Source organism: Marmota flaviventris, chromosome 2 (genome assembly GCF_047511675.1).
Source record: "Marmota flaviventris isolate mMarFla1 chromosome 2, mMarFla1.hap1, whole genome shotgun sequence".
Lineage (NCBI taxonomy): Eukaryota > Metazoa > Chordata > Mammalia > Rodentia > Sciuridae > Marmota > Marmota flaviventris.
In genome coordinates, this window is record NC_092499.1 from 122,547,652 (window position 1) to 122,575,651 (window position 28,000).

Here is a 28,000-nt window from a genome sequence, read left to right on the forward strand (position 1 = left end):
ACACAATCTGGAATTACTAGTTCAAAGCATGTAACAGATATTTTAACATTCAACTTGTAAATTCTCCATTCTTAACTCATGTTTTTAGGTAAATCGAAAACACATGCACTGACATATATAGCATATATCAAGAACACAATGAGATTTGAAAATACCAAGAAAAATGTTTATAAAAAATTAAATAAACAAGGGAAGTTGTTTTGTCAAAATCTAGCTCAACTTATTGACTAAATATATATTTGCAAAATATTTTCAAAAGACTATGATTGATTCTGTGCAAAGTTCTCAGTGGTCTTCACCTACTCGTTTGAGCATTATAGCTTAAAATCAGTAACGTTTTATTCTGTGCAACATAAGCTAATTCTGAAATGCAACTTAACTAGGTCATATAAAGATCTTCATGTGAAAAAAAAACATTACAATTAACTTTTTGCTAAGCTTAATTTCTTAATTTAAAAAATGGTGCAGGATTTTCTGAAAATAATTATCCAACCTTTTTTTAAAAGTTACCAAATAACCTTGTTGACAGAATATTTGATGTGATATGGTAAACGTGCATACTGAGAATATTTAATACTCAGACAGCAACAACTTAAGTGTTTTATCCTCAAGGTCCACTTTGGTTAAAACCAAACAAACCATAACAAAATTAATAGAATCATACATCCCAAGTAAATAATGATTTGAAATGACAGAAAGTCAACTTAAAAAATTAAGAAGTATTAACATTTAAAAAATGCTTAGGGGTGAGCACCCATATAATTTAGGGTGGATAATTTAAAAGTCTAGAGGAAATCAAGCTAGAGTTTAATGATTCAAGTTCTCTTTAGCATCCATAAAATGAATGTGGAATGTCAGTTGGTGATATCTACAGTAGGTAACAGAAGTAAGAGTATCACATAAGATGAGCAAAATGATCTCATCCAATTAATGTAATGTCATCTGAGGCTTGCCGGAGGGGCACAGTGGCAAATTACTGAAAAATTAAGGGCTGCATCAAGACAATTCATATTTTCACTGTAAATACAGTGTGCCACATAATCATTTATATTCTGCAATGGTCCATCTTCAGATGTGGAGGAAACTTTGGCTGGACAGAATGATTTCATGTGGGGTAGGTTCTATTCCTTGTTGTTAGACTGAGACAAAGGATAAACCTGGCTTATATTACAAAGTAGGAATGCCAATTGTGTCCAGCTCAATTCTGAAAAGGAATTATTATACTTAAAAAGTCCATTAATAAATCAGATTTCCAATATCCACTATTTTAGAGTCTACTTTGGTTTCTCTCATTTCAATCTGCTACTCTTAAACCAACAAACAGTAGTACAGTTTTATAGGTGCAAAACTAAACAAACAACTTCAGGAAATTACTCATATAAGAATCTTTTAACACAAGTTCAAATTCTGCCTTTATTTACAAAATGGTCTGAGATAAAATATTCGCACCCCCCCCAACCCATACTTACAGGTCTCTTCCACAACACACTCCACACATTGATTTTAGCAATGTTAATAGCACCATTCGTATATTATTTAAAATCAAGAAGATTTCATTTCAGTCACTACGTTGATTCATAATCATTTACATCCATGGATGAAATAAGTGAGTATACTGGGACTATCTGCAGCTCCATGGCAAGGATTCCTGGGTCCAGCACAAAAGGTTTGCAGTTACCAGTTATCAAAGACATCCACGGTGAGTAGATACTATGAGAATTTTCGTGCCACAAAGTTTAATAATCCTCCATGTTTGTACAATGTTATTTCCACGTCATTTTCAAAGGAAGCAATCACGCTGAATACTTTTCCAGTACTTGTCTTTAAACAAAGAAAAACATCTAATGTGAGTGGTAAAATCTTCAAAGTGTTACTTAGTAGTAGTTAAGATCATTTGTCTTCAGGTTCAATGACTACTTGGCACATTTTGTCTGACTGTCCTGGTTCTAATTTCATAAATTCAGACTGCCTAAAACCCTTTTGTTGCTTGAAAAACACCTGACTATCTGACTACAGGCTTCACAGTTAAGTAGAAAAACAGGTATTTTCATTACTAATTCTAAATGACAAGTATCACACTACCGAGAACACTAAATCAAATGATTTAGATTTTAACTTGTGAAAATTCCTACTCATTATCAATATTCATTTTACACCAAGTTATTCATTGCATGTAATGTCTACTACTCTGCCTTTTTCCCTTTAGAGGTAAAATTCTATTCTAACCCCGAACTTCTGCCTTCATTTTGGGTTAAAGTTAGATCAAGAGAGAAAGCTGAAAAAATAGGAAGAAGTTGGCACATGTAACTGGAAGTCAAGATTTCCCTCCATGTCTTTTATCTAGACTAAGCACTCAGTTCCTTTCTACTTTTCTTCAGAGAACATAAACTGTATTTACCCAGTTTAAGAATGTAGGAAACAGTCATCTTAAACTAGGACTTATATACACTAACTGACAGAACCTTATTTATAACTCTTTCCATATTCAATTTACAACCATTTACTTGAGTATACGGTGCAATAATATATTTGAAAATTTTAGAAATACCTTTATGTTTAATGTAATTCCAGGAGACAGTTCTTCAGGAAATGTTAAAGAAAATGTTTCTCTGCCAGAGAGACCCAAGGAATCTGCATTTTCTCCTGGAAGGAACTGAAGTGGAGCTATGCCAATTCCAATCAAATGATCTTTGTGTATTTTTTCATAACTTTCAGCCAAAACAGCTTTCACACCCTGTAACAAATGTACATTGTTATTTCCTCCAATCATTTCTAAAAGGTGATTTATTGAGCATTTTAAAATAAAAATATCTTCTTGGAACTTTTTGTAAATACTTTTGACCTAATACCCTATACTGAGGTCAGTGTTGTTGTATCAAAGTTAATTGTTGGGCTGGGGATATAGCTCAGTTGGTAGTGTGCTTGCCTTGCATGCGTAAGGCCCTGGGTTCTAATCCCCAGCACCAAAAAAAAAAAAAAAAAGAAGGAAAAGGTCAAAGTTAATTGTAGCAGTACCCTGTTAGCCAGGCACAGTGGCACATGCCTGTGATCCAGCAGCATGGAAGGATGAGACAAGAGGATCACAAGTTCAAAGCCAGCTTCAGCCTCAGCGAGCCACTAAGCAACTCTTGTCTCTAAAAAAGTATGAAATAGGGCTGGGGATGTGGATAAGTGGTTGAGTGCCTCTGAGTTCAATGGCTGTTACTTGCCCCCTACTTCCTTACTTCCCTTTTTTAAAAGGTCCCTGTTGTTCTGCCTACCCCTGCCACTTCAGGGTTAAGCACTGACAGCGTACCATATAGGAAGAGCTCAGGGAGTTACTCACATAAGAATTTTTAATAAAAGTTCATATTTTGCCTTTATTTACAGAAGATAGGTGGCTACTCTGACATCATGTAGACTCCTAAGGAGGATTTCGGTTTAAACATGATGGATCTAACATGTTCACTAACATTCTCTCTGGAAATGCCATTTAAATAACGATCTAAACTCATATAGCAACAAAGGGAATGAGAAAATTCTATAAATATTTAGAAAACAGAAATAGGCAACTGATTTATCAGATAGTGTTGATACTGAAGCATGATAAAATTAGAGAGTGATCTCAATAAAGTCAGTCTGTAAACAGGGCTCAAGGAAGTCTTGAGACTAGAGATATATGGAACTTTCAGAACATTGAGGTACTGGTTAAAAAGTGTACAAAAAGCAGTACGATCCCTAGCTCAATCCCCAGTCTGATAAAAGTAAAATGTTTAATCTTTGGAGAAAATGAATTAGGGAGGCTCTATAATTTTTTTCCATTATTGTCTAAGGAGCCTCTTAAGATTTTCCCACTTAATGACAACTTCCTCCATCTTTCCCCCATTCCTTTCAAAATCTTAATACCGCAAACATTCTGTGTATTTGTTTATGTACTATGTTTATCTGTACTTTACATGAAAACAGCATTTTTTTTTTTTAATGTTTTTAACCACCTACAAAGCAATTTTCACCCCTTGGGAGGACTCACCCCTGCTAAGAACACGTGAGCATAGGGGAAGGCTGGCCTGAGAAAGCCAGATGGAGATTAAGCTGATGTCTGCATTCTGAATTAAGTCTCTTTCCTTGAAGAAACTGAATGGCCTCAAACAGATAATGACATATAGGCTTCTGAATGACAAAGTTAGTTTATCATCCAATGTAAGACCTACTAATAGACAAAATCCAGATCATACCCAGTTTTTAAATGTCTATCTGAATGGAGAGCCAGAATCACCTACTACATCAGGGAAGCCAAGCCTTCAATATAAAAAATATGACAAATTTTTTTTAGAATACAAGGAACCTACACCTGTAATAAAGATAATCTGGTTTATTCCTACAATTCCTTAGAGTGTTTACATTTTAAGGAAGAGATTAAAGATTCAAAAAGAATGAAGTATGAATAATAGGCTATGAAGACTGCACTTTGGCCAGCTGTTTTACAATTACAGCTATAAAAAGAAGCACTTTCAAATATGAAATGGCAGCAAGCACACGTCACATAATGATTATCTCCAGCAAAGTGCTTACTTGCCCTGCAACAAAGAAGCCATCTAAAGAAAAATGTCTTCCAAGCAGATAGCCAGGCACCATCATCTCATATTTGAGGGGGAGGGGTGTGTGTGTGAGACAGAGAGAATATAGTTTACACATGTATTCTCATGCATGGATGAGAGAGAGAGAAATTTGATCTACTACCTCTGAGTCTCTTAACCTTTGATAGAGCAAATCAGTGAAAATTAAATGAAAAGTAGCAAAGTACAAATATCAATAGGTATAAATAATCAAAGTATTTAATACAACTAGATGAGTACAAAATATGATCTGAAATCACTGAAAAGAAACCCATCAACATGAGGTCACCCAAATAAGCTAAATAAACTCTGGCGGATGTTACTGACAAAGGGGAATATTAAAATTTATTTTAAGCTTATGAAAATAAATTTTAAAAATCAGTACCAGTAAATATGGTCCTTTGGCAGCCCAGTCTCTCGAATTTCCTGAACCATACTTCTTTCCTGCTAAAATAATCAGTGGGATACCTTCTTTCTGGTACAGCTCTGCAGCTTCAAATACATCTAGCTGTAGATTAAATAGACACAAACTCTTTAATACAAATTTTGATTTTGTGAGCAACTGCCTCAATACTTTGTATATATCCTTACCGTTTGTCCCGATGGAAAATGAACTGTTTTGGGAGCTGGTTTTCCAATAAACTTATTAAAAAGCTTGATATTTGCAAAAGTGCCTCTTGTCATCACAGCATCATTACCTCTTCGGGCTCCATAAGAATTGAATTCACGAGGGGTAAGGCTACGAAAAGATTATAAAAGTCAGTTTTTACTCCAATGGAAAATAACCACACATTACTGAAATGTAAAACTTAATTCAAAAAAAATTTTTTTAATTGTGGAAAAACTCAAGCAACTACAAAAATAGAGAAAACAGAACAGTGAAATATCTATGAGCCTAACACCAACCTATAATAAACAATTCATAGATTCCTTTTTCCTCTATAATCACACCTAGTAAATTCATTTTCAGCAAAACTCTATTATATTCTAACTGTATGTTCCAATGTTTCTCTAAAAAACATATGGCTTCTTTTAAAAAATGCCATCCTTGGGGCTGGGGTTGAGAAAAAAAGGAAGAGAGAGAGAGAGAGAGAAAGAAAGAGAGAGAGAAAAAAAGAGAAAGAAGTTGCGTCCATCTACACTTAAAAAAATGTCATCCTTAAGCCTCATTAAAAAAAAAAACTCAAAATAATTTTTTAAAATATCAGTCAATAGTCAAATGTCCTTGATTTTTCCCCAACTTTTTTTTAAAAAACAGCACTGGGAATCAACCCAGGCTCTTATGCACGTGAGGCAAGTGCTTTACCACTGAGCCACAACCCATCCCTCCATACTATTTTAAGTTGGTTTGTTCAAATCAGCATGTAAGTACAGTTTACAAATGTATTCAGTTGATTTCAAATCTGTTATAATTTATATGTTCCCTCCCTGCCAACTCCTTCCTTGTATTTTATCTAAAGAAACTAGATCATTTGCTATATAGTTTTCTGTGTCTAGACTATGTTGACTGTAACCCAATGGTATCATATAACATGTTTTTCTGTCCTCTTATTTCTTGTAAACCAGACGTCAGATCCAGTGACTCAATAAGATTTAGGTTTTTTAATTTTTGGAAACAATGCTTCATAGGTTATATGTACTTTGGTTGGGAGGCACATTATATCCAATTGTCTTTTCCTGGAATGTTATCAGTGACTGATCATCATTGTATAGATTGACTAGAAAACGCAATGATACTAAATTCAATCATTCCTTCTTCATTTTTTAGCTGAAAACATTTATAAAGTCAAACTCCCTGTTAGCAGAGAACACTTGTGCATGCCTGTAATCTCAGCAACTAGGGAGGTTGAGGCAGGAGAATCACAAGTTTGAAACAGCCTCAGCAACTTAGCAAGACCCTGTCTCAAAAAAAAAAAAAAAAAACCAAAACGGGGGGGGGGGGGGGGGGAAGAAAGAATAAAGCACTCTTGAGCTCAATCTCCAGTACCAAAAAAAAAAATAAAATTTTAAAAAATCAACCACCAAAAACACCCCCACAATGTGGGTGTTAGGAATGTTTACTTTTAACTATATAAATGACTTTTCTTAAAAGATAAATAACTGGACAAAAGTACTTCAACAACAACTTTTATCTGCCTCTCATTTGGTCTTTTATGTACATAAAATTATACATTTAAACTTCTAAGTTCAGGATGGGAGTGGTAGGGATTTGGGTGTCTTTTTAGAAAATTCTGATGAGAACTACTGAATTAAATGTACTCAAGAATTCATAATACGTTTTAAAAGTGTAAAACTGAGTTATTTTTTTTTTCTTTTCTTTTGCAGTGCTGGAAGATTAAACCCAGAGCCTTACACATGCTAGGTAGGCAAGCACTCTACCACTGAGCTACTTCCCAGCCAAGAAAACTAATTTGTAACCACTCTGTAATAAAAGCAATGTATTATTATTACAGGTCAAACCAAGTTATATAGCCCTGATTTTTATCAGATATTTCAATTAAAAAAAAACACTTGAACAATTTGAATTGTTCAAGCATCATACAAGCATCCAAAAGCTAATCAGAAACCAGTATTACAAAGTTTACTTTTAGCAAAACTGTCCCTGATGGCAAAACAGTTGTATAATAGAGTAACTTACATCATTATCATATAGAAATGAAATAAAATCTTCCAGTTTTAGATCTGTATTTCCTGTATAAATGGCCTTTACATTCAAATGTATTGTTTCTATAAAATTTTAGGATCAAGAAGTTATCTTTTGGGGCTGGGGTTATGGCTCAGCAGTAGAGCACTCCCCTAGCAGGTGCAATGCCCTGGGTTCAATCCTCAGCACCACATAAAAATAAATAAAATAAAGGTATTGTGTCCAACTACAACTAAAAATAAATAAATAAATAGATAAAGAAGTTATCTTTTGATTTAATAACCATCAACCCTAGCCTCATGAATGTACATTTTATAGCTCATAAAACACACATTTATTGTACTGCAATAATGGGAAGCTGGTTAGAACCAAATGATTAGGCCTCATCTGGTAGGTTAAATGAAGGTGACACTTCAACAAAGTAGCTCTGAAAAAGAAATATCTTGTTTATCAGTTGTTTATTTAGACTGTATGGACCTAATTTAAAATAGCAATTTCAATTTCTAAAATTATAAGCAAAGACTGGTGTAAAGGTTTCCCCCAGTTCTTAAGTCACAGATACTAACAATTACCTAAGAAAATATTTACTTACTGGATAAAAGAACACAGCATAAGCCTCTTTATCAGTAAAAAGAAGGTAAACAAAAACACCCAAAACCATGTATACATACCCTCTATTTGTCAAATACTTAGCGGCAGCACTACTCCTAGCAATACTCCCAGCAGGTGATATATGATCTGTTGTAACAGCATCTCCCAAATATAATAAGACATGGGCATTTTCAATAGGCTGCAGTGCAACTGGTTCTTTGGTCTACAAGGTATAAAAGTTCAAAGCATTTAATATTTCACAAGGTTTTTTTAGTCTATAACAATCTTTAAAAGATCAAACAAAAACAGTACTTACAAGTTTATCAAAAAATGAAGGACATCTGATATAGGTAGACTTTAAGTCCCATGGAAACAAAACTGAGTCTGGTGCTTCTAAAGAATTCCACCGCTTATTTCCTATCTGTGAATATAGTTTGGGTTGATTAACAAAACAAAGATAAAAGTCAGAAAGTGACTTAGGAAAATGTTCAAGGGATTAATGTAATACTTAGGTCAGTTGAAAAAGAGGGGGGGAAAAAAGCCTTATCTATTTAGAAAGCTAACATAGTACATTTTATAAAATCATGACATTTTTGACAGAATGAATAAAGACTGTCAAATTCCAACCCACCAGGTTCTCCGGAATACATTAATAATTAAGTTTCAACTTAAACTGAACAAAAAGACTTTATAGAGTCCCCCAAAGCTTAAGAATTAATAAAGATCTACACATGTTGCAAAAGAGAGATTAAATATGCTATTAATCTCTAGGAATGTTATCACAAAGAAAAACTTCCACATTTTTAGAATATATTTGTGCCCTATCACCGCCTACTGGTCTTGCCTTTAAACTATATCCAAAATTTCACCATTTCTTACCACTTCCACTGCTACCTCAAAGATCCATTCCATCAACACTTTTTATACCTTGTACTACCTTCATCTGGTCTTTTTGATTCTATCCTCCTTACCCAACTCTCCCCACAAAATATTTTCACTCTGCTATCAAAGTGATCCTCTGTTCAAAACCTCCCCCATTGCTCTCCTTCTTAGGGTCAAAGGCTCTTCTTCTAATGACCTAAAATTTCTTAGGTGATCTGGAGCTTCATCTTCCCACTGACATCATATCCTATACCATCCTTCCTATTCTTTATGCCCTAGTCACACCGTACTCACCACAGTTCCCTCTGTAAGGCTTTTACACTTTTCCTCTACCTGAAAAGTCTTTATCTTTGTTCAGTTATGTGGCAGATTCATTTTCTTTCTTCAAAGCTTTGCTTAAATGTTAGCTTTACAGTCATCCTATATGACACTGCATTCTATTTCCCAAATTTGAAGAACTGATTCTCTTTGATGTTTTTCTAATAGATCTTATTTTTAACACAATGTACAATTTACCTAATTATTTTCACTGTCTGCCTCATGAGAATTTTGCTTTATTCACTATGTATTCCAACCACCTAGAAGAGTACCTGACACATAGTAAGGCCCCAACAAATATTTGCTGTTTGTTTCTGCCTTATTTCATATTGTTTATAAATTTTTGTGTATCTGAATTTGCTTACAGGTGATAAAAACATCTTGAAAAGGCACTTTAAAAAGACATCACTGGTGTTCTAGAAAGGTAAAGTAAATGGCTAGGGAATTGGTGAAAGCAAGATTTGCTCTTACTTCTTTTGATTTCTGAGCCATCTGAATGGGAGTGACAAACAAGGGCAGTTTTCTATGAAGTGTGCCCACATTCAGGATACCAAATGTTAAGTGGTCACCACATATTTCTAATAACTAAATAAAATCGATTCTATCCCAGGCACTGTCTTTGTAATTAATAATTCCAGATAGAAAATGGCCATATAATTCATTAAAAACTGTGCACTCAAAATAACATAATTATTATTATTATTTTTGTGTGTGTGTGTGCCAGGAATTGAACCCAGAGGCAAAAACCAATGAGCCACATCCCCAGCATTTTTATGTTTTATTTAGAAACAGAGTCATCTCACTAAGTTGCTTAGGGCCTCACTAAATTTCTAAAGCTGGCTTTGAACTTGCGATCCTCCTGCCTCAGCCTCCCAAGCTGCTGGGATTACAGACACTTTTGCCACCATATCTGGCTAATTTAAATTTTTATTCTAGCCAGAAAGTAAGATGCATGAAATAAAAGAACACTGTGACTTTATCAAACTATTTCAGAAACAAACAAGACTCTTACCTCTATCTTCTCTTTTAGTGCTTTAAACATGGATAATATAACATGTTCTTCCTCCACCTGATGAACTTCTTCTCGACTAGGCCAGATGTCATGTAGATAAATGTTCTTGCCAGTAGGGTCAGTACCTGGTTAAAAAATTTTAACATGTTTCTTCTTTAAAAACAAACAAACAAACAAACAAACAACAACTACCTTAAATGTTCATGTCTTTTCAAAGACATTATCACAGAAACTAAGGAAATAACTCAGCAACAGGGTGCTTCAGTCTTAAGCAGCTGAAAGGATTAATGACTTGTATATTTTACATTTCTTCACATGAACACAGAAATTATTAACTATATGTTTTAAGTCTTTATGAAATCAAAGAATGGAGGTACACAAAACATTTCAAAAATAACTTCTAGGGGGAAAAAAAAAAAAAAAACACACACACACACACACACACACAGAGAAAAAGGAAAACATACCTAAAGGCTCTGTTTGGAAATCTATATTCACTGTGCCAGCTATGGCATAAGCCACCACCAAGGGTGGAGAGGCAAGATAATTGGCACGAACACAATCACAAAGTCGACCTTCAAAATTTTTGTTTCCAGATAAAACTCCACAGGTAACCAAATCTCCCTGGGGGGGGGGGGGGATTGCACAAATGAATACATTCAAGAGCTAATACAAACTTGGATAATCATATAAGCAATCTCTAATATTACAGACTGAGCAAGAAAATAAAAAACATCACAAATTTTATAAATCCTGCAAATAAACTAATTCTTTATAGGAACTATTTTAAAAACCTAGAAACAGTTCTTTGAATTGTTTTAAATTCACAAGTTACTCTTCCCAAAAGGTTACAGAAATATAACAATATATATTTTCTATAATTTAATAACAAAACAATTTTTTTTAAAAACCCACTAAGATATCTTGCCAATACGCATATATTACCTGTTTTACTGCATTTAAAACCACTTCTGATAATGGTGCTGTATTTCCCACACATGTCGAACAACCATAGCCAACTATTTCAAATCTGCATTTTAAAAAAATGAAACATGAGTAGATAGCATATCACATTTGCAAAGAAAGGACAAGTCTTATCTTTCATTTCCATTATTATTTTTTAAATCTTTTTAAGTTGTCGATGGACCTTTATTTAATTAATTTATTTAAATGTGGTGCTGAGAAGCAAACCCAGTACACCTTACACATGGTAGGCAGGTGCTCCACCACTGAGCTATAGTCCCAGCCCCTTATTTCCATTATTGCAATAAGACTATTCAAAATGATATTCATGACACACAGATTAAACTTCATCAATATATTAATTTCACAACATTTTGAGCAATCAAGTTTAATTCTCATGCTTATCTGTAGTGAATGCAAACCTTTGAAGGACCCTGATACTTCCGGCATTCCCTATCAGGTCAACAGCATCTATCACGCTACATGAAAAAATTTCTCAAATACCACTTGTTATAATATAACCTTTTAAAATATTTGTTTTGTACTTACATCCAACATGTTTGCTTAAACTGTATCAAGACAATCTGGCTACAGCAATTTCACCAAAGACCCCCCCAGAGAAATAAAATAAGGCACTCTGTTATGAATAAATCTTTTAATTCTTAACCAAGTAAGCTAGAGAAGGGTACCTGTCAATAATTCCAAGATGATATAGCTAAAAGATTATGAGCATAATACTTGTAAATTACTTGGTTATTCTAAGAGCAAAAACATCTAAAATTTATCAGGCTTTCAAAGGAACTAATAATTTATATAAGATAGTATGTTTTAAAATATACAGAAAACACAACTAGCATCAATTAGTTTTTTGATAAAAAATGTAAATGTTTATTTTCACCAAATTTCAGGGACAATTCAATCTATGTTCTGTAGACCAAATAACCTTACAAAACCTCAATTATTTATTGAGTTAATAAACACAATCTCTTAAGATTTTATTCAACTGTATACAAATCATGGAAATTACATAGTACTAGGTACTACTTATACTGTCACTATTAACCTGGTTTTTATTTGTCTTTTCTTTCCAACTAAGTATCCTGAAGCTGAGTGATTACATGTTCTACTTCTAAATAGCCAGCACAGTTCACTGCTCATCAGAAATGCCCTGTTTGCTGAGTTTCAAGGCATCAGAGATTGTGTAGTTATGGCAAAGTAACAAGTAGAACTATAGCATATTCTATCTTCTCTTTGTATATGAAAAGCCCTAATAAGCAGCTTCAATACCTACTAAACACCAATGTCAATATAAAACTGTCACTTACCCAAGCTTACTAAGATATGGTAATACTCCACTTGAACTGAGGTAATGTGTAACCATCCCACTGCCTGGAGATAAACTTGTTCTAATATAAGGTTTAACATAGAGACCAGCTTCAACAGCCTTTTTAGCCAAAAGACCTGCAAAGTCAACAAACAATGATGTATTTATTAATGGGAGTGTTTTCTCTTTTGTATTAGAGTAGGAAGCAAGAAAGAATTTAATTAGCCGATTAGACTCAAATTCTATTTGGAGTAAAAACCCAAACAAATTCATATTTATTGTCACTACTTTGTTCATTTTATTCTACTGACTTGCTCATTTAAAACAAATGATAAGTTATAATAGATATACTAGCTGTTATATTGTAAATTATTAAGCTATGGGTTAACACCACAGTATCATGCACACAAACAAAAATAAAAGGATATATACATATAAGAGGTATGAGTAAATAAAATCTTTTGTTGTTTTAACAAGTGGGGATTAAATCTGGGGACACTTTACTACTAAGCTATGTCCCCAGCTTTTTAAAAAGTTATTAATTTCGAGATAGGGTCTTGCTAAGTTGTTGAGGCTGGCTTCAATCATGCAATCCTCTTGCCACCTCCTGAATTGCTGGGATTACAGGCATGTGCTACTGCCTCCACCTAAAATGAACCTTTTTTTGTTATTGCTTTTTGTTTTTAGTATTGGAGACCGAACCCAGGAATGCTTTACACTAAGCTACATCCCCAACCCTTTTTATTTTTTATTGTGAGACAGGTCTTACTAAGTTGCTGAGGGTCTCATTACATTGCTGAGAATGGCCTTGAACTTGGATTCTTCTGCCTCAGCCTTCCAAATTGCAGGCATTAGTTTTGTGCCACCATACCCAGCTAAATGAGACATGTTTAAATACTGTCATAATAAAGTCAGGGTAATTTAATATTTACTCTACATGGTTTTATACAACTAAAGAACTGTTCCAATGTATATACAAATTGATTTCATTTACAATCCTTGTCAATAATCTTTTACTTCCTTTATAACTCTCAATGGAATCCTCCTTACTGGGATAATAAAATTCTTGTAGAAAACCAAGAAACACCAATTATACTTCTAAATTAACTGAAGAAACAGACCTGTGACTACAACTAATAGATCAGTAAGTTAAAATTACCTTTCTATAATAAAACAAAATTAACAGTATAAATCAAACTCAGGCTCCTTAGGACCTAATTAAGATCTGAGAAACTCTCAATATCAAACAGAGACTGATATCCATGACTACAACAGAAAAACAAAAAACAATTTTAGGACAAGAAAACATGGTTATAAACCACAACCTACCTGCAGCAAGCATGACAGATGGATTGCAATTATTGGTACAACTGATTACTGCAGCAATAACCACTGATCCATGAGACAGCTTATATTCACTTCCTTCATAATGAATAGAGACGGTATCATTTTGTTTTTCAGCTGCAATTTGGAAGCCTTTAAATCCAACCTATATGGATTTGCACATAAATATAAGCTAAATATAATGGATTTGTATAGAAAAAAAAGATTGGCAGAAAGTACAGACACTTGACATCTGATGATTTAACATTCAAAGTTCTATTTATAACTGACACTGAGAGTCCATAACATTCAGTAGTTATAATTCAGCTGAAGTGTGATTTGAATAATCATGATACAAATTTGGTGGTTTTTATAAGCAAAAACTGAGCTTGGATTGTAGCTCAGTGGTAGAGCACTTGTGTAGCATGTGTGAGGCACTGGATGTGACTCTTAGCACTGCATATAAATAAACAAATTAATTAAAAAGGTCCAAGGACAACTAAAGAAATTTTAAAAAATTAAATAAAATAAAAAAACTTATCTACTAAACGAATCCATCCAACTACCCAGAACCCAGATTTTTTTTTTTTTTTAAACTGGGGATTGAGCCCAGGGGCATTTAACCACTGGGCCACATCCCCAGTCCTTTTTTTTGTATTTTATTTAGAGACTGGGTCTCAGTAAGTTGCTTAGGGCTTGCTAAATTGCTGAGGCTGACTTTGAACTTGTGATCCTCCTACCTCAGCCTCCCCAGCCGATGGGATTACAGGCATCCACCACCACACCAGCCAAAATCCAGATCTTAATTGGCTTTGTTTTTGTCTATTCATTCTTTCTTATAGTAATTCTCAAGAAATGGTACAAATTCTTTCTATTCTGAAGATCTGCTCTAAAATGACCCTGTGTATGAGTGCAAGAGATGAAACAAGATTGGCTATGAGCCAGTAATTGTTAAAGGTGGGTGACACACACACAGTAACTCATTACACTATTTTATTTCTGTACAAGTTTAACATTTTCCAAATAAAAAGTGAAGAAATCATAAAGAGAAAGGCTCTGAAGCTGGCCACAGTGCTCCATACCTGTAATCCCAGCTATTTGGTAGGATGGGGCAGGAGGATCCCAAGTTTGAGGCCAGTTTTAGCAACTGAGACCCTGTCTCAATATAAAATATAAAAAGACTGAGGGATGTAGCTCAGTGGCAGACCATCCCTAGGTTTGATCCCCAGTACCATAAAAAGGAAAGAAGAAAAAAAAAAGAGTCTCTGAAAAGAAAACCAACTCATAGTTCTTGTAATAGAACAGAGAAAACCAGACTAACACCATGATTCTCAGAAAATACAACCCGCCCCCCCCCCCCCCCCGCAAAGCCAAAGGAGTCAATTGTTATTCAGTTATATTTTATCAGATTTTATGTGAGTAATGTCACAGTATAGTGATGTTATCCTAGTCTGGGAAGTCACAAAATTCTTGAACAGTACAGTTTAATAAACTTTCTCTGATGATGTACATATTCAGTATCTGTACAGTTCAAGCCAAGAGCCGCAGCCACATGCAGCTATTTAGCACTTGAAATGAGACTATTGTGACTAGGAAAATCAACTTTAAAGTTCATTAAATTTTAACTAACTTAAAATTTAATTTAAATAGCCTCTGATCCTCACAGTGGAACCAGGAATAAGCTCATGAAATAAGACCTGCACAATGGACAGAAAGAAAAATAGAGTGCTGCTGATATGGGCCATAATATATATATAACAAATATAGCAGAAGAGTGATTTTATGGATCAATCCCATAAACTTGTTGGTTCTTTACTGCTTAGCACAAAGAATGTTGATGGATATAACAACAATTAAGTAATTTACCTTTTCATTTAAGCAAGCTTGAAAATCACTTTTCATGTCTGTCACAGCAACTCTATCCTGAGGTCTTTTTGGACCACTGACAGATGGAACTATTGAATTCAGATTAATCTGGATCACCTTGGAAAACAAAAGAGGAAGAGAAGGAATTAGGAGAAGAAATCCTAAGTACAGATTCCAATTCAAGCATTACTTTCTGAAGCAGAATGAGTACATTCACATTCATTTATCATTTAACATAATTTACTTTAGTGGTGAAACATTCCCCTAGAAATAAAGACTTTAAGACAAACTTTTTTAAATTTGTGAAACATAACTTGATAAGATTAAGCAGATCAGTGCAAATCAAACTCCCACAACACCAAATTATGTAATCTACATGAAATCTGTGGGACTCCAAATGTTTTCTCTCCTCATACATAAACACTGTTGTAACATATGCCTGATGATAAAGTAGAAGCCCATGCCAGCTATCCCATACTGCCTCAGAACTCTAAATTCACACTTGGTTTGTTCTGAGATCATGGAGGTAGGTAATGCTTATTAACACATTTCTCCTCTATCAGCTTCCATGAGGTAAAATTTGTCAATAAAGGGTGCTGTAGGAATACACAGCAGAGAAGAGGGTTTTCGCCACCTGGTTTCAAAGGGTCTTTCTTTTATTCTTTGGTTAAAAAATCATTATTGGGGTTAGGTGTGGTGGTGCACACCTATAAACTCAGCAACTCAGGAGGCTGTGGCAGGAGGTTTACAAGTTTGAGGCCAGCCTCAGCAACTTAATGAGGCCCTATCTCAAAATAAAAGAGCTAGAACTATAGGTCAGTGGTAAAATTCCCTGGGTTAAATACCTAGTATCAGTGTATAAGACAAGTACTCTACCACTGAGCCACAGCAACAGCCCCTGGTCAGTTTTTTTAATTGCCATATTTTTCCCATTTTATTCTACCGTCCCAGGTTTTCCATTTAATTTTTCTTATTCTTTCCATTTTTTTTTTTAAATGTGGACAAAACACTAGATTCAACATAGGTCAAGAAAATCAGAAAATAATCAGAGAAGTTAACACAAATTCAATTCCAATGTATACTAGCCCAGTGTGGTGGCACACGCCTGTAGTCTCAGCGGCTTGGAAGGCTGAGGAAGGAGGATCGTGAGTTCAAAGTCAGCCTCAGCAATGGTTAGTTGCTTAGTAACTCAGTAAGACCCTGTCTCTAAATAAAAATTTTTAAAAAGAGCCAGGGATATGGCTTAGTGGTTGAGTTCCTCTGAGTTCAATCCCAGCACCCCGCCCCTTTACCCCACAAAAGAATATTTACTATGCCAAGCACTATTCTAGAAGCTGAGAAAACAATACCAAAGTTCCTGTCCTTGTGGAGCTTATTTATTTGTATTCTAATGGAAAGCCCTACAAAGAAGTATACATATTAAGAGTTCATATTGGGTGGGGACATGCTAAGATAAATAAAGCTAAGAAAATGGATTTTCCTGTTTAAAAAGCTTAACAGTCAACAAAATGCTTGATAACACCAACTCTTTAGAGATCCTCAATACACTCTATTTTTATTTTGAATTACTAGATTGAGCCTAGGACCTCACTTACGCTAGGCATAAGTGAGCTACAACTGAGTTACAATCCCAGTCTCCTTAATTCACTCTTTAGAAATAAATTTTAATAAGTTTTATTTCTGAATATGAACTCTATGTATTTAAACAGATAATACTTGCTTAGATTTTAAGATAGCTTTAAAACTAACATTTAGGACCATATAACAATGTTCCTCTATAACAAAGGAATAGTCAGTCATAAACCAGCAATAGAAAATCTACGGAAAATTATTAAAATTCTATGAGCTAGACATCATATTTTAGAGATTAGGTAACAGAGACAAAAAGGCTAAATAAATTGTCCATGGTTGTTCAGCTAATAAGTTTTAGAGCTAGGACCTGAACCAGAGTGGCCAGGTACCACAATTTATGCTTCTAATAATGACTGGGTGAGTTATCTGCATATACCTGGGAATATTCAGGTTCTGAAGAATTCTGGTCATTTTGAAACAATTTCACAGCTTTAAGGTACGTCTCCATTGACTTGAGTTTGGCTTTGTCAAAACCTAAATGGAAGAAACAAGAACAAAATCTAGTAAGGAAATCAATCTTAAAGAGTAAGGATGTGAAATTCCAATGGCAAGCAAGAAACAAACACAGTGTAACACTTCTCTTGTTTTTACCTCTGAGAAGCCACATTTGAGAAAGCCCAGATTATATGAAGATACCACAGAGGCACATGTAGGCACATCTGAAAGCTCTGGCTTAGTCCCCAACACACAACCATTCATTGTTAGATGTGTGAGAAAACAGGCCTTCAGGACTCTAGGCCCTAGCTTTCAAATCTCATAGTTCAAGCCCCAGATATGAAGCAGAGAAAAGCTCTTTCACTATGCCCTGTCTGAATTACTGATCTACTGAAAGTGTAAGGCAATAAATTATTATTATTAGTTTAAGCAACTGAATTTTAGGGCAATTTGCTATACACAACAAAATATGACTAACATCTTAATTCAGATTAATATAAAGTAATGAGGCACCTCTAATCACTTCTCTCTTGAAGTTCTTCTACCAACCAAATTCCAGATATGAGAAAGTTTTGCATTTTACAGGGAACATTCCTGCTAAGATATCATATAGTTTGTCATTCACTTTGCCATTTGATTCACTCATGTATAATAATGTGCCCTCAAACTCAAGAATATAGTATATATCCCCCTCTAATCAAACATATCTTCGATTAAAGATAAGTAGCTCAGCAATAATTTCCTCATAAAAGGAAAAATAAGAAGAGATCTACTTTTTAAAGAATAGAAGCCTTATGAAATATCAATATATTCTGGTTGTGAATAGTCAAGAGATTTGGAACCTGTAACCCTATGTGTTGCTTTTGGCAAAACTGGTGCTTCCTATTCTCTGGAAAGAACTCTGTCCCAAACGCTTGTCTGGTGGCTCTTCTACTCTGCCTACAGAATGAAATAGCTGTGAATATGCTCAAGCCTGGCTTCCATTAAAGTGAAATATCTGATCCCTGTGGAATCCATTATCATGGGGGAAACATGAGAATTAGTGGTTTGAATAATTCCTTTAAGTTGCTGTCAATGGATCATGGGGGCTAGTTTTTAAGGACGGAACACTCTTATAGACATATGATACAGTTAAAAAGACACTGTTTCAAGACGATTTTAGAAATATTAAATATAAAATATTAAATAATATAAATATTATCAGAAAGATACAGTGGAAATCTAACATGTTCATTCTTATATACTCTTACCTGTATGTTCTAAATGTTTTAATGTCACATTGTCAACAGGGAAAAAGCTGAGGATAGCACCATATTCTGGACACATGTTGGCTATTGTAGTTCGATCTACGATCGATAATTGTGAAACTCCACTTCCAAAAAACTCAACAAACTTTCCAGCTACTCCTACTTGCCTGAGGTGCTATAAAAAGGAATACAAACACACAAAAAAAATCAGAAATGGCAAGATTAGCAAGGATTTCCTGAAAACTATAAAATCTAATATTTAACCAATACTATTGATATTGAAAGAACCAGATCCCTTGATGTTCATATGAAACAAACTCATTCTGGTTTTTAGGTATTTTAAGATTTAATTGGACCATTGATTAAAAAATGGTCCAATGTCAGCCAGGCATGGAGGCACAAACTTGTAATCCCAGCGGCTCAGGAGGCTGAGGCAGGAGGATCTTGAGTCCAAAGCCAGTCTCAACAACTTAGTGAGACCCCGAGCAACTCGGCAAGATCCTGTCTCCAAATAAAAAAATACAAAAAAGGGCTGGGGATGTGGCTCAGTGGTTAAGCAGGCCTGGATTCACTCCTCAGTACCCCAAAAAACCAATGCCATTGTTAGTCACAGCCAAAAGGGCTTAAAACTCAAGATGGCTACAATTCACATTAAATGCCTTTGAAATCTGGATATAACATGGACTCTAATGTATGCCTGTTGAGCCTTTATTCTTTCCTTTTTATGTGGTACTTGGTATTGAATCCAGGGTGTCACACATACTAGGCAAACCTTCTACACTTAGCTACTTCTCCAGACATTTTTTATTTTGAGTCAGGGTCTTGCAAAGTTGCCCAGGCTGATCTTTTTTTTAGAGAGAGAGAGAGAGAATTTTAATATTTATTTTTTAGTTTTTGGCGGACACATCTTTGTTTGTATATGGTGCTGAGGATCGAATCCGGGCCGCACACATGCCAGGCGAGTGAGCTACCGCTTGAGCCACATCCCCAGCCCTGCCCAGACTGATCTTGAACTTCAGATCTTTCTGCCTCAGCCTCCCAAACAGCTGAAATTACAGGCATAAGTGTTTTTTTCTTTTATAGAAGCACAAAAAATAAAGGTGCTTCTTGCCACTGAAGGCACCTTAGATTTAATAAAATAATGATTGTATATTTAGGTTAAAATTATACACTAGCTACAAAAATTCTTTGAATTACAACTACCGATCCAAATATTCCATTTTGATAGGATTTAACATGTGGTTTCAAACTTAATTCCTTCTAAAATCATTCTTCATTAGTACCAAGTAACCAAAACAACTATTCTTTTCAAAATTGTAAAGTGATCTCAGGCTGGCAGGGAAACAGGGTCTAGGGAGGTGACTAAGACTGAAATAATCTTCAACCTATGAATGTTAAATCCTAACATTTAACAGGCACTCAAGATCACTTAATCCAGATGCTTTTTTAATAGATGTAGAAACTTGCTGGGCACAGTAGCACAAACCAGTAATCCCAGTGACTTGGGAGGCTGAGGCAGCAGAATTGCAGATTCAAGGCCAGGCTCAACAACTTAGCAAGACCCTTTCTCAAAATAAAAAATAAAAATGGCTGGGGGAGCCAGGGTTGTGGTTCAGTGGTAGAGCACTTGCCTAGCATGTGGAAGGCACTGGGTTCAATCCTCAGCACTGCATAAAAATAAATAAATAAAAATAACGGTATTGTGTGTCCATAAACAACGATGACAACAACAACAACAAAAAACAAAGAACAGCCAGAGTTCCCTCCCTTGGAGCTCTTCCTGTATGGTGGGAGCCTTTAAAAACAAAACAAAACAAAAACCTCCCTCAAAGAAAGATGTTCCTCTGTATTTATTGTTATACATCTAAGTGAAATACTGATAAGAGAGAGATACTAAGGCAAATGCTATCTTTGTCAAATTAATTAGGTATCACAATATGTATTTTAGAAAAATAGATATGATTAATTCTATAAAGATCATGAATAAAACAGAACCTAAAAAGAGAAATAACATTCAATAAATGTAAACATACACAGATTAAATAGATTAAATTTAAATTTTACATTAAATTTACATTTTTTGATGTATTGTATAGAAACTGTTTCTCTGAGCTTTTTAAAATATTGGATGCATGATGCTTAAGAGTTTTAGTAAATAAGAAGTTGTAATTCTTCAACCTAAATTTCTAGATTTCACTAACTTATTAAGTCCTATTTTTTAAAAGTGATTACACCTGGAAAATGTTCCACATCAAATTCTAATATGGATCCCAGCTTAACAAATTCTATATAATACATCAAAAAATGTAAATCAAAAAATTAAAGTAGATTAAATTTCTCTAACAATAAGCTAAAATGTCAGACACACAGATAATAAACAGCCAGAGGATGGTCTAAAAACAACATTAATTTTCAAGATATCTGAAGAATTAATTTCTCTAAAAGTAAGATATTCCTTTTTTCTTTTAGGAATAATCCTGCAATTCTCAATTTAACATCTTGATCTTTGGTACCCTACACTGAATCAATCATTTCCTTAAGATGCCAATTTTTTTTTTCCTAATTAGAGAAGAAGGATCAATACCAAATGTTGAGAGGAAGGCATTATCATCTCCTCACCCTGTGGAGCTTCCTGAAAGTCTTCAATAATTTAACCAGAAATGCTAAGAAGCTGGGATCCATATTAGAATTTTATGTGGAACATTTTCCAGGTGTAATCACTTTTAAAAAATGGGACTTAATAAGTTAGTAAAATCTAGAAATTTAGGTCGAAGAATTACAACTTCTTATTTACTAAAACTCTTAAGCATCATGCATCTAATATTTTAAAAGTTCAAAGAAACAGTTTCTTAGTAACCAGTTTCTTTGATTACTAAGAATTGAACCATGGAATTTGCAGGGAAATGGATGGCATTAGAGCAGATTATGCTAAGTGAAGCTAGCCAATCCCTAAAAAACAAATGCCAAATGTCTTCTTTGATATAAGGAGAGCGACTGAGAACAGAGTAGGGAGGGAGAGCATGAGAAGAAAATTAACATTAAACAGGGACGAGAGGTGGGAGGAAAGGGAGAGAGAAGGGTAATTGCATGGAAATGGAAGGAGACCCTCATTGTTATACAAAATTACATACAAGAGGAAGTGAGAGGAAAGGGAAAAAAAAAACAAGGGGGAGAAATGAATTACAGTAGATGGGGTAGAGAGAAGAGGGGAGGGGAGGGGAGGGGGGATAGTAGAGGATAGGAAAGGCAGCAGAATACAACAGAAACTAGTTTGGCAATATGTAAATCAGTGGATGTGTAACCGATGTGATTCTGCAATCTGTATACGGGGTAAAAATGGGAGTTCAAAACCCACTTGAATCAAAGTGTGAAATATGATATGTCAAGAACTATGTAATGTTTTGAACAACCAACAATAAAAATTTAAAAATAAAAAAAATTTAAAAAAAAGTCAATTAAAAAACAACAAAAAAAAACCGAACAGAAATTTGAATAAATACATTAAAAAAAAAAAAAAGAATTGAACCCAGGGGCACTTTACCCATGAGCTACATCTCCAGTCTTTTTGAATTTTATTTTGAGACATATTATTGTTAAATTGCTGAGGCTGGCCTCAAACTTAGTATTCTTTTGCCTCAGGCTCCTGAGATGGTGGGATTACAGGACTATATCACCAGCCCAGTAACAGGACTTATTTTTGAAAACATGACCTAGTAAAGTAATGGTTTCTGAAGGGCAAATAATTCAATTAAATATTAAGGGGATACAGACAGACTTTTCCTAAATATGATATTTTAAAAATTCATGTAGTCAAGAAGTATTTAATTGAGGCAATAATTAATAATGGTTGAGAGCATGGACTGGAGAACTCGATTGCCTGGATCAGAATTCTTGTTCTACTACTTAACCCTTTTGTCCTTAGGAACCTTTGTTAAGTGAGCTTCATGTGTCTTAGTTTTCTCGAATTAAGATGATATAACAGTACCTATCTCAACAACTAGTAGATGAAGAAAGGAAGAAAGGGGAGGAAAAGGGAAGGTGAATATGATAATATGCAGGTATGAAATGTCACAGTGAAACCCATTAATCTGTATCATTAATGAGTTAATCTTTATAATAAAATAGTATTTATTTAAAATAAAAACATATTTATTTCCTGGTCTTATAATGAGGACAAAATGAGATAGTATGTCAAATAAATAATGACTATTTTTTGTACTTACTACTACAGATTAAATGTTACATGTCTGCTTTTATTACTATAATGATAACTACCATGATGTGGCTAATAATGTAAAATCTAAGGTTAGAGGGATTAACCAAAATCTCTGCTCTTGTGGGACTCCTCCACCTATGAAAAAATAAAGTCCCCTAAGTCATAAACGTGCTACAACTCTAACTTACCTTTGTAATGCCAAGAACAACATCTATGGATGTAACAAAAGGGTTGGATGATCCAGTTAACTCACATCCAACCACCTCGGGTAAAGTAAGAGAAACAGGCAAACCAAGCATAACGGCTTCTGTTTCAATGCCTCCAACTCCTAGTGATAAGAATAGGTTTATTAGTAGAGTATATTTAAAGATGAAGTTTGCTCTGTAACATTTAAATCTCCACGTGTTTCACAAGCTTGACTTACACAGTACTTTACAGAACACTGCTACACTGCTGTTACTGTGGACTTGAACCTTTGACCGTCTCAAAAAAATGACTCCATGCATGTGGTTTAAAGAAGTGATGTTTTTGCCTTTATATTAAATTTAATATTTAGTATTTATGCTATGCACACTGTACTATGCTCAAGGCACAGATATGAATACAACTCATACCATCCCGTCAATGTTAAGAAAAGCAATCTAATGAAAAAGAAAAAAAAAAAATCAACCATTGTAACACCCTATAAAAGAATAAGTACAGAGTAGGACATTCTTAATTCAGTGAGAGGAGTTAAGGCTTTCAGGAAACAACAGAGCTCAATCTTAAAGTAAGATTTAATAGTAGCCATATTTCAGCAATAAAAGGGGTGGTCACCAAAGTCATTAGGTATGAAACAGCACAACCCATTCAGGGTAATAAATAACTAGTCTCAAAACATAAAATAAACAGCTGGGTATGGTGGCACACATCTGTAATCCCAGCAGTTTGGGAGGCTGGGGCAGGAGGATCATGAGTTCAAAGTTAGCCTCAGCAAAAAAGCAAGGTGCTAAGCAGCTCAGTGAAACTCCGTCTCTAAATAAAATAACAAAATAGGGCTGGGGATGTGGTTCAGTGGTCGAGTGACCCTGGTATCCCCAAAATAAAAATAAAATAAATAGTCTCTAAGATGGGTGCAGGTGAATGGTCAAAAGGGCAACAGGTTGTGAAGGGCTTGAATAAAATGCCATTAAGGAATCTAGATTTATAAAGGCAACCAGGAGAAGCTGCTGAAGAACTTTAAATAAGGATTAACAAGTCTAGCTACATCAACATTGCCACACTGCCCCTTCACCTCCTCAGCATCATCACTGCAATTACTTCCCAAATGGTAGTACTGTGCTGGCCCTGTGCAAATTTTTCACAAATCCTCTTTTTACCACACAATTGATAAACTCCCTGAATTTAGATGTTTTTGTTGTTGCTGCTGCTATAATTGATATTAAAAAAAAAAAAAAAAACAACAGATCCTCAAGCTATGAAGACCAGCTATTTGTTCTTTGATAATGTTACTAACAGCCCTTCCCAAAAGGAAATTAAATGTATTTGGTAATTTACTTACCCCACCCAAGAATCCCCAAACCATTCACCATGGTTATATGAGAATCTGTGCCAACTACACTGTCTGGGAAAAGGAGATCCTTTTCTTCAAATACCACTCTCGACAAATATTCTAAGTTTACTTGATGAGCCATTCCAGTTCCAGGAGGGATGACAGCCACATTCTTAAAAACTCTTGAACTCCACTATGTTTTGTTTAGATTCAAGAAATACAAATATTAGTATATCATATGAGCTTATATTCATAATCAAGATATAAATAGATACTAAAATATGCTCACCAATATTCAACAAGGCCAATTCAAAGTTTACAGTACATATTAAAAAAAAATATGCAAAATCTGAACCTAAACACATTCATTTTGTAAATTATTAAAACCAAATTAAGTCAAAGAAAATGTTCAAATATTCCAGATATATAGTAGTATTTAATTGTGTTCCAAAGATTTTAGGGAAAAGGTTTGGGAAGGCCCAAGGTATATACAAGGAATCCCAAGCCAGTGCTCCATCTTCATTTTAATATACTGGGGTATCCAATAGGATTTTACAATTTTATTGTTTTGGTAGGAACAAAACAATTCTAGTACCATAAAATCTTTTAAAACCACTAGCCCACATATAAAAATTGTACTTATCAATATTTTATAAATGTCAACACAAAAACTTCTTCAAATCATTTATACCTTGAAAAACTGAAGCCTCTCTCGATTTCTGCCAAATTCTACTTCTTGATTTTTAAATACTGTTTCAGGTCTAAAAGCAAGAAAAGCTGGTATTAGGTGCATATATTATAAGAAAGACTTACTTTGTTTCTAAGTCTTTATTCTTATGCATACTTATGCAAACATTAAAAATTACCCATGGAAGAACCACTTACTAGACTTCTCAAAATTTCTTCTCAACAAAGTTCTGCTTTACCTAACACACTAGACAGCTATAGAAAGGAGTCAAGTGTTTAAAACTATACTTAAAATACATTATTATGAGAGACTTGTCTAGATCATAATAAAAATAAAACAGAAAGCACTGCTGGGTTTTCCAATGCAATCAAACAGAAGGGTAGTAGCTTACTCAACAATAAACACAAACATTCTCACCTACCTGGCTCTTGTGCCAGTTAAATCGGGAGATAAATGTTGACAATGACAACACCTGAACATCATTTCATAGTTTAAAATAGAGCTTTCAGAAAAAACCTTTTATTCATCTCATCCAAAATGAAAGGCTCTATTCTTCAGTAGCAATTTAATGTACATGTATTATAAATACAGTTTACACAAGTTATTTAAACTAAAAGACAAAAAAAAATTTACCTCTGAGTAATTGTAGTAATGTTTAGCAAAGTGTTTTTATCTAATAGATTTTAAAAGATTTCAAGCTGCTTTGTTTATTTTGATCATCAGCTGCTAATTGTTAACTAGAATACCAATATAATTTAAATTATACATGTCCTCCAGGATCCAGATGATAAAGAGTTGTTTAATTGTCAACTTTTTAAAAAAAACATGTATTTTTTTAAGTTACAGTTGGGCACAATACCCTTACTCCATTTGTTTATTTTTATGTGGTGCTGAGGATCAAACCCAGCACCTCGCACATGCTAGTTGAACTCTCTACCGCTAAGCCAAAACCCCAGCCCCATAGTTGTCAACTTTTTTTTTTTGCAAAGATTATTTTAATAATTCGTGGCTGAGTGATCACTGAAGCTACACTACATCTTAAGATTTTTCTTAGGACCTCGGGGAACACAGCTTTCTAGGGCTACTCCAAGTATTTCACCTTTCCACAGCACTATGGAACAAAGTGCCATAAAAACATTTATTAGCTCGTAACCTCAATTCAAACTGAGAAGTGGTTTCAAGTGCTAAATGTTAAATTCTCACCTTTTACCCTTCAATTTCTTAGTTGAACCTATAATTAATACTTCACTGATGCATAAAAAAACACAAAAGAGTTACTATTTCCACACACCCAGCCACTACTATATAATACTTTGCAATTTAGAGTCAAAATTGAGGGAAAATGATACACCTGGTTAGATTTTTAGTAAGGTCTGGGGATATAGCTCAGTAGCAGAATGCTTGCCTAATATGCATCAGAGCCTGGGTTCAATCCCTGGCACCAACAAAACAAACAAAAAACCAATGATTTTCAATCAATAAATCTTCCTTTTCAGAAAGTTAACTTCTATATATGTAGCATTAATCTTTTTTTTTTAAGTTGTAGATGGACACAATACCTTTTTATTTATTTTTATGAAGTGCTGAAGATCAAACCCAGGGCCTCACATGGGCTAGGCAAGTGCTATACCCCTGAGCCACACGCCAGCCCTGGCATTAATCTTAAAAGTCAACATGATCTTAACAATCAGGGCAAGTAAGTAGCAGGAATAAAGAGTGATTACATAAAACTACCATAATTTCATAGGGAAGGACTCATAGATTATAGTGACTTCTTAGGAAGAGCACATGAAATCACTATAACCTGAGGCTTTATAAAAATGTTGAACCCAAAATTTTTGAACTGGATAGAACTTGAAGAATCCAATTCAGGGGCAAACAAACTAATATATTATTTGGCACTTAAAATATGTGTGAGTGGACATTTTTCTTAGTTATTCCAAATGTTATTTTTTTTAAAAACAGGAAGTATAATTTTTTACTAAATTAAAAAAATTCTGATAGCCTATTAATAATGGGATAAACAGTAGAACTCTCTCTTAAAACTAAGAATAAAAATTTGGAAACTTTTTAGTACATAAAAATTCAACTCAAAGAACTTCTTATTTTGAAAAATTATTAGGAAACTAACTAAATCCTAAGAACAGGATTCTTTTCTAGGCATGTTTACTACTTTCAATGATACCATACAGGAAAATATTTCCCTAAAAGGGCTCATTAGGTTTATAACATATGTGATAATAGTCATATTCTAATATAAAACTCTGGATGCAGCATGAAAAAAAAACCCTGAAATCCTCTGTGTGTGGGGGGGCTAAATATAGAGGATTCATAAAAAAGATACGAATGATGAATGAACATATCAATGGTACAAATTCATTAATATAAGAAATTCAGTTTAAAATGAGATCCCATTTTCTATCTACATTAGTCAGAAAAGTGATACATAGGGCTGGGGATATAGCTCAGTGGTAGAGCATTTCCCTATCTAATTTCTAGCACTCGCATGTGCACACAGACACACAAATTCATGGCTAAATGGCTGAATCTTATTATTATTATTTTTTTGGTACTGGTGATTGAACCCAGGGACGCTTAACCACTGAGCCACATTCCCAGCCCTTTTTTATATTTTATTTAGAGACAGGGTCTAAGTTGCTTTTGGCCCTGACTAAATTGCTCAATCTGGCTTCAAATTTGTGACCTCCTGTCTCAACCTCCTGAGGAGTCACT

At 34.4% G+C, this 28,000-nt stretch overlaps 1 protein-coding gene across 1 annotated transcript in view; it reads right to left on the minus strand.

The window, feature by feature from the left end:
* Positions 1 to 1,387: 1,387 nt before the first annotated feature.
* Ireb2 (iron responsive element binding protein 2) overlaps positions 1,388 to 28,000 on the minus strand; it is a 51,065-nt gene continuing 24,452 nt past the window's right edge. The window contains exons 6-22 of the mRNA XM_027925914.2: positions 25,271 to 25,340; positions 24,589 to 24,772; positions 23,237 to 23,376; positions 18,836 to 19,007; positions 17,527 to 17,624; positions 15,519 to 15,635; positions 13,659 to 13,818; positions 12,331 to 12,466; positions 10,988 to 11,072; positions 10,510 to 10,666; positions 10,043 to 10,167; positions 8,147 to 8,251; positions 7,911 to 8,053; positions 5,187 to 5,334; positions 4,981 to 5,103; positions 2,549 to 2,734; positions 1,388 to 1,821 (exon numbers count right to left, since the gene is read on the minus strand). Coding sequence (XP_027781715.2) covers positions 1,711 to 1,821; positions 2,549 to 2,734; positions 4,981 to 5,103; positions 5,187 to 5,334; positions 7,911 to 8,053; positions 8,147 to 8,251; positions 10,043 to 10,167; positions 10,510 to 10,666; positions 10,988 to 11,072; positions 12,331 to 12,466; positions 13,659 to 13,818; positions 15,519 to 15,635; positions 17,527 to 17,624; positions 18,836 to 19,007; positions 23,237 to 23,376; positions 24,589 to 24,772; positions 25,271 to 25,340 — 2,260 coding nt within the window. The 3' untranslated portion in view covers positions 1,388 to 1,710. The remainder of the gene's footprint in view (positions 1,822 to 2,548; positions 2,735 to 4,980; positions 5,104 to 5,186; positions 5,335 to 7,910; positions 8,054 to 8,146; positions 8,252 to 10,042; positions 10,168 to 10,509; positions 10,667 to 10,987; positions 11,073 to 12,330; positions 12,467 to 13,658; positions 13,819 to 15,518; positions 15,636 to 17,526; positions 17,625 to 18,835; positions 19,008 to 23,236; positions 23,377 to 24,588; positions 24,773 to 25,270; positions 25,341 to 28,000) is intronic.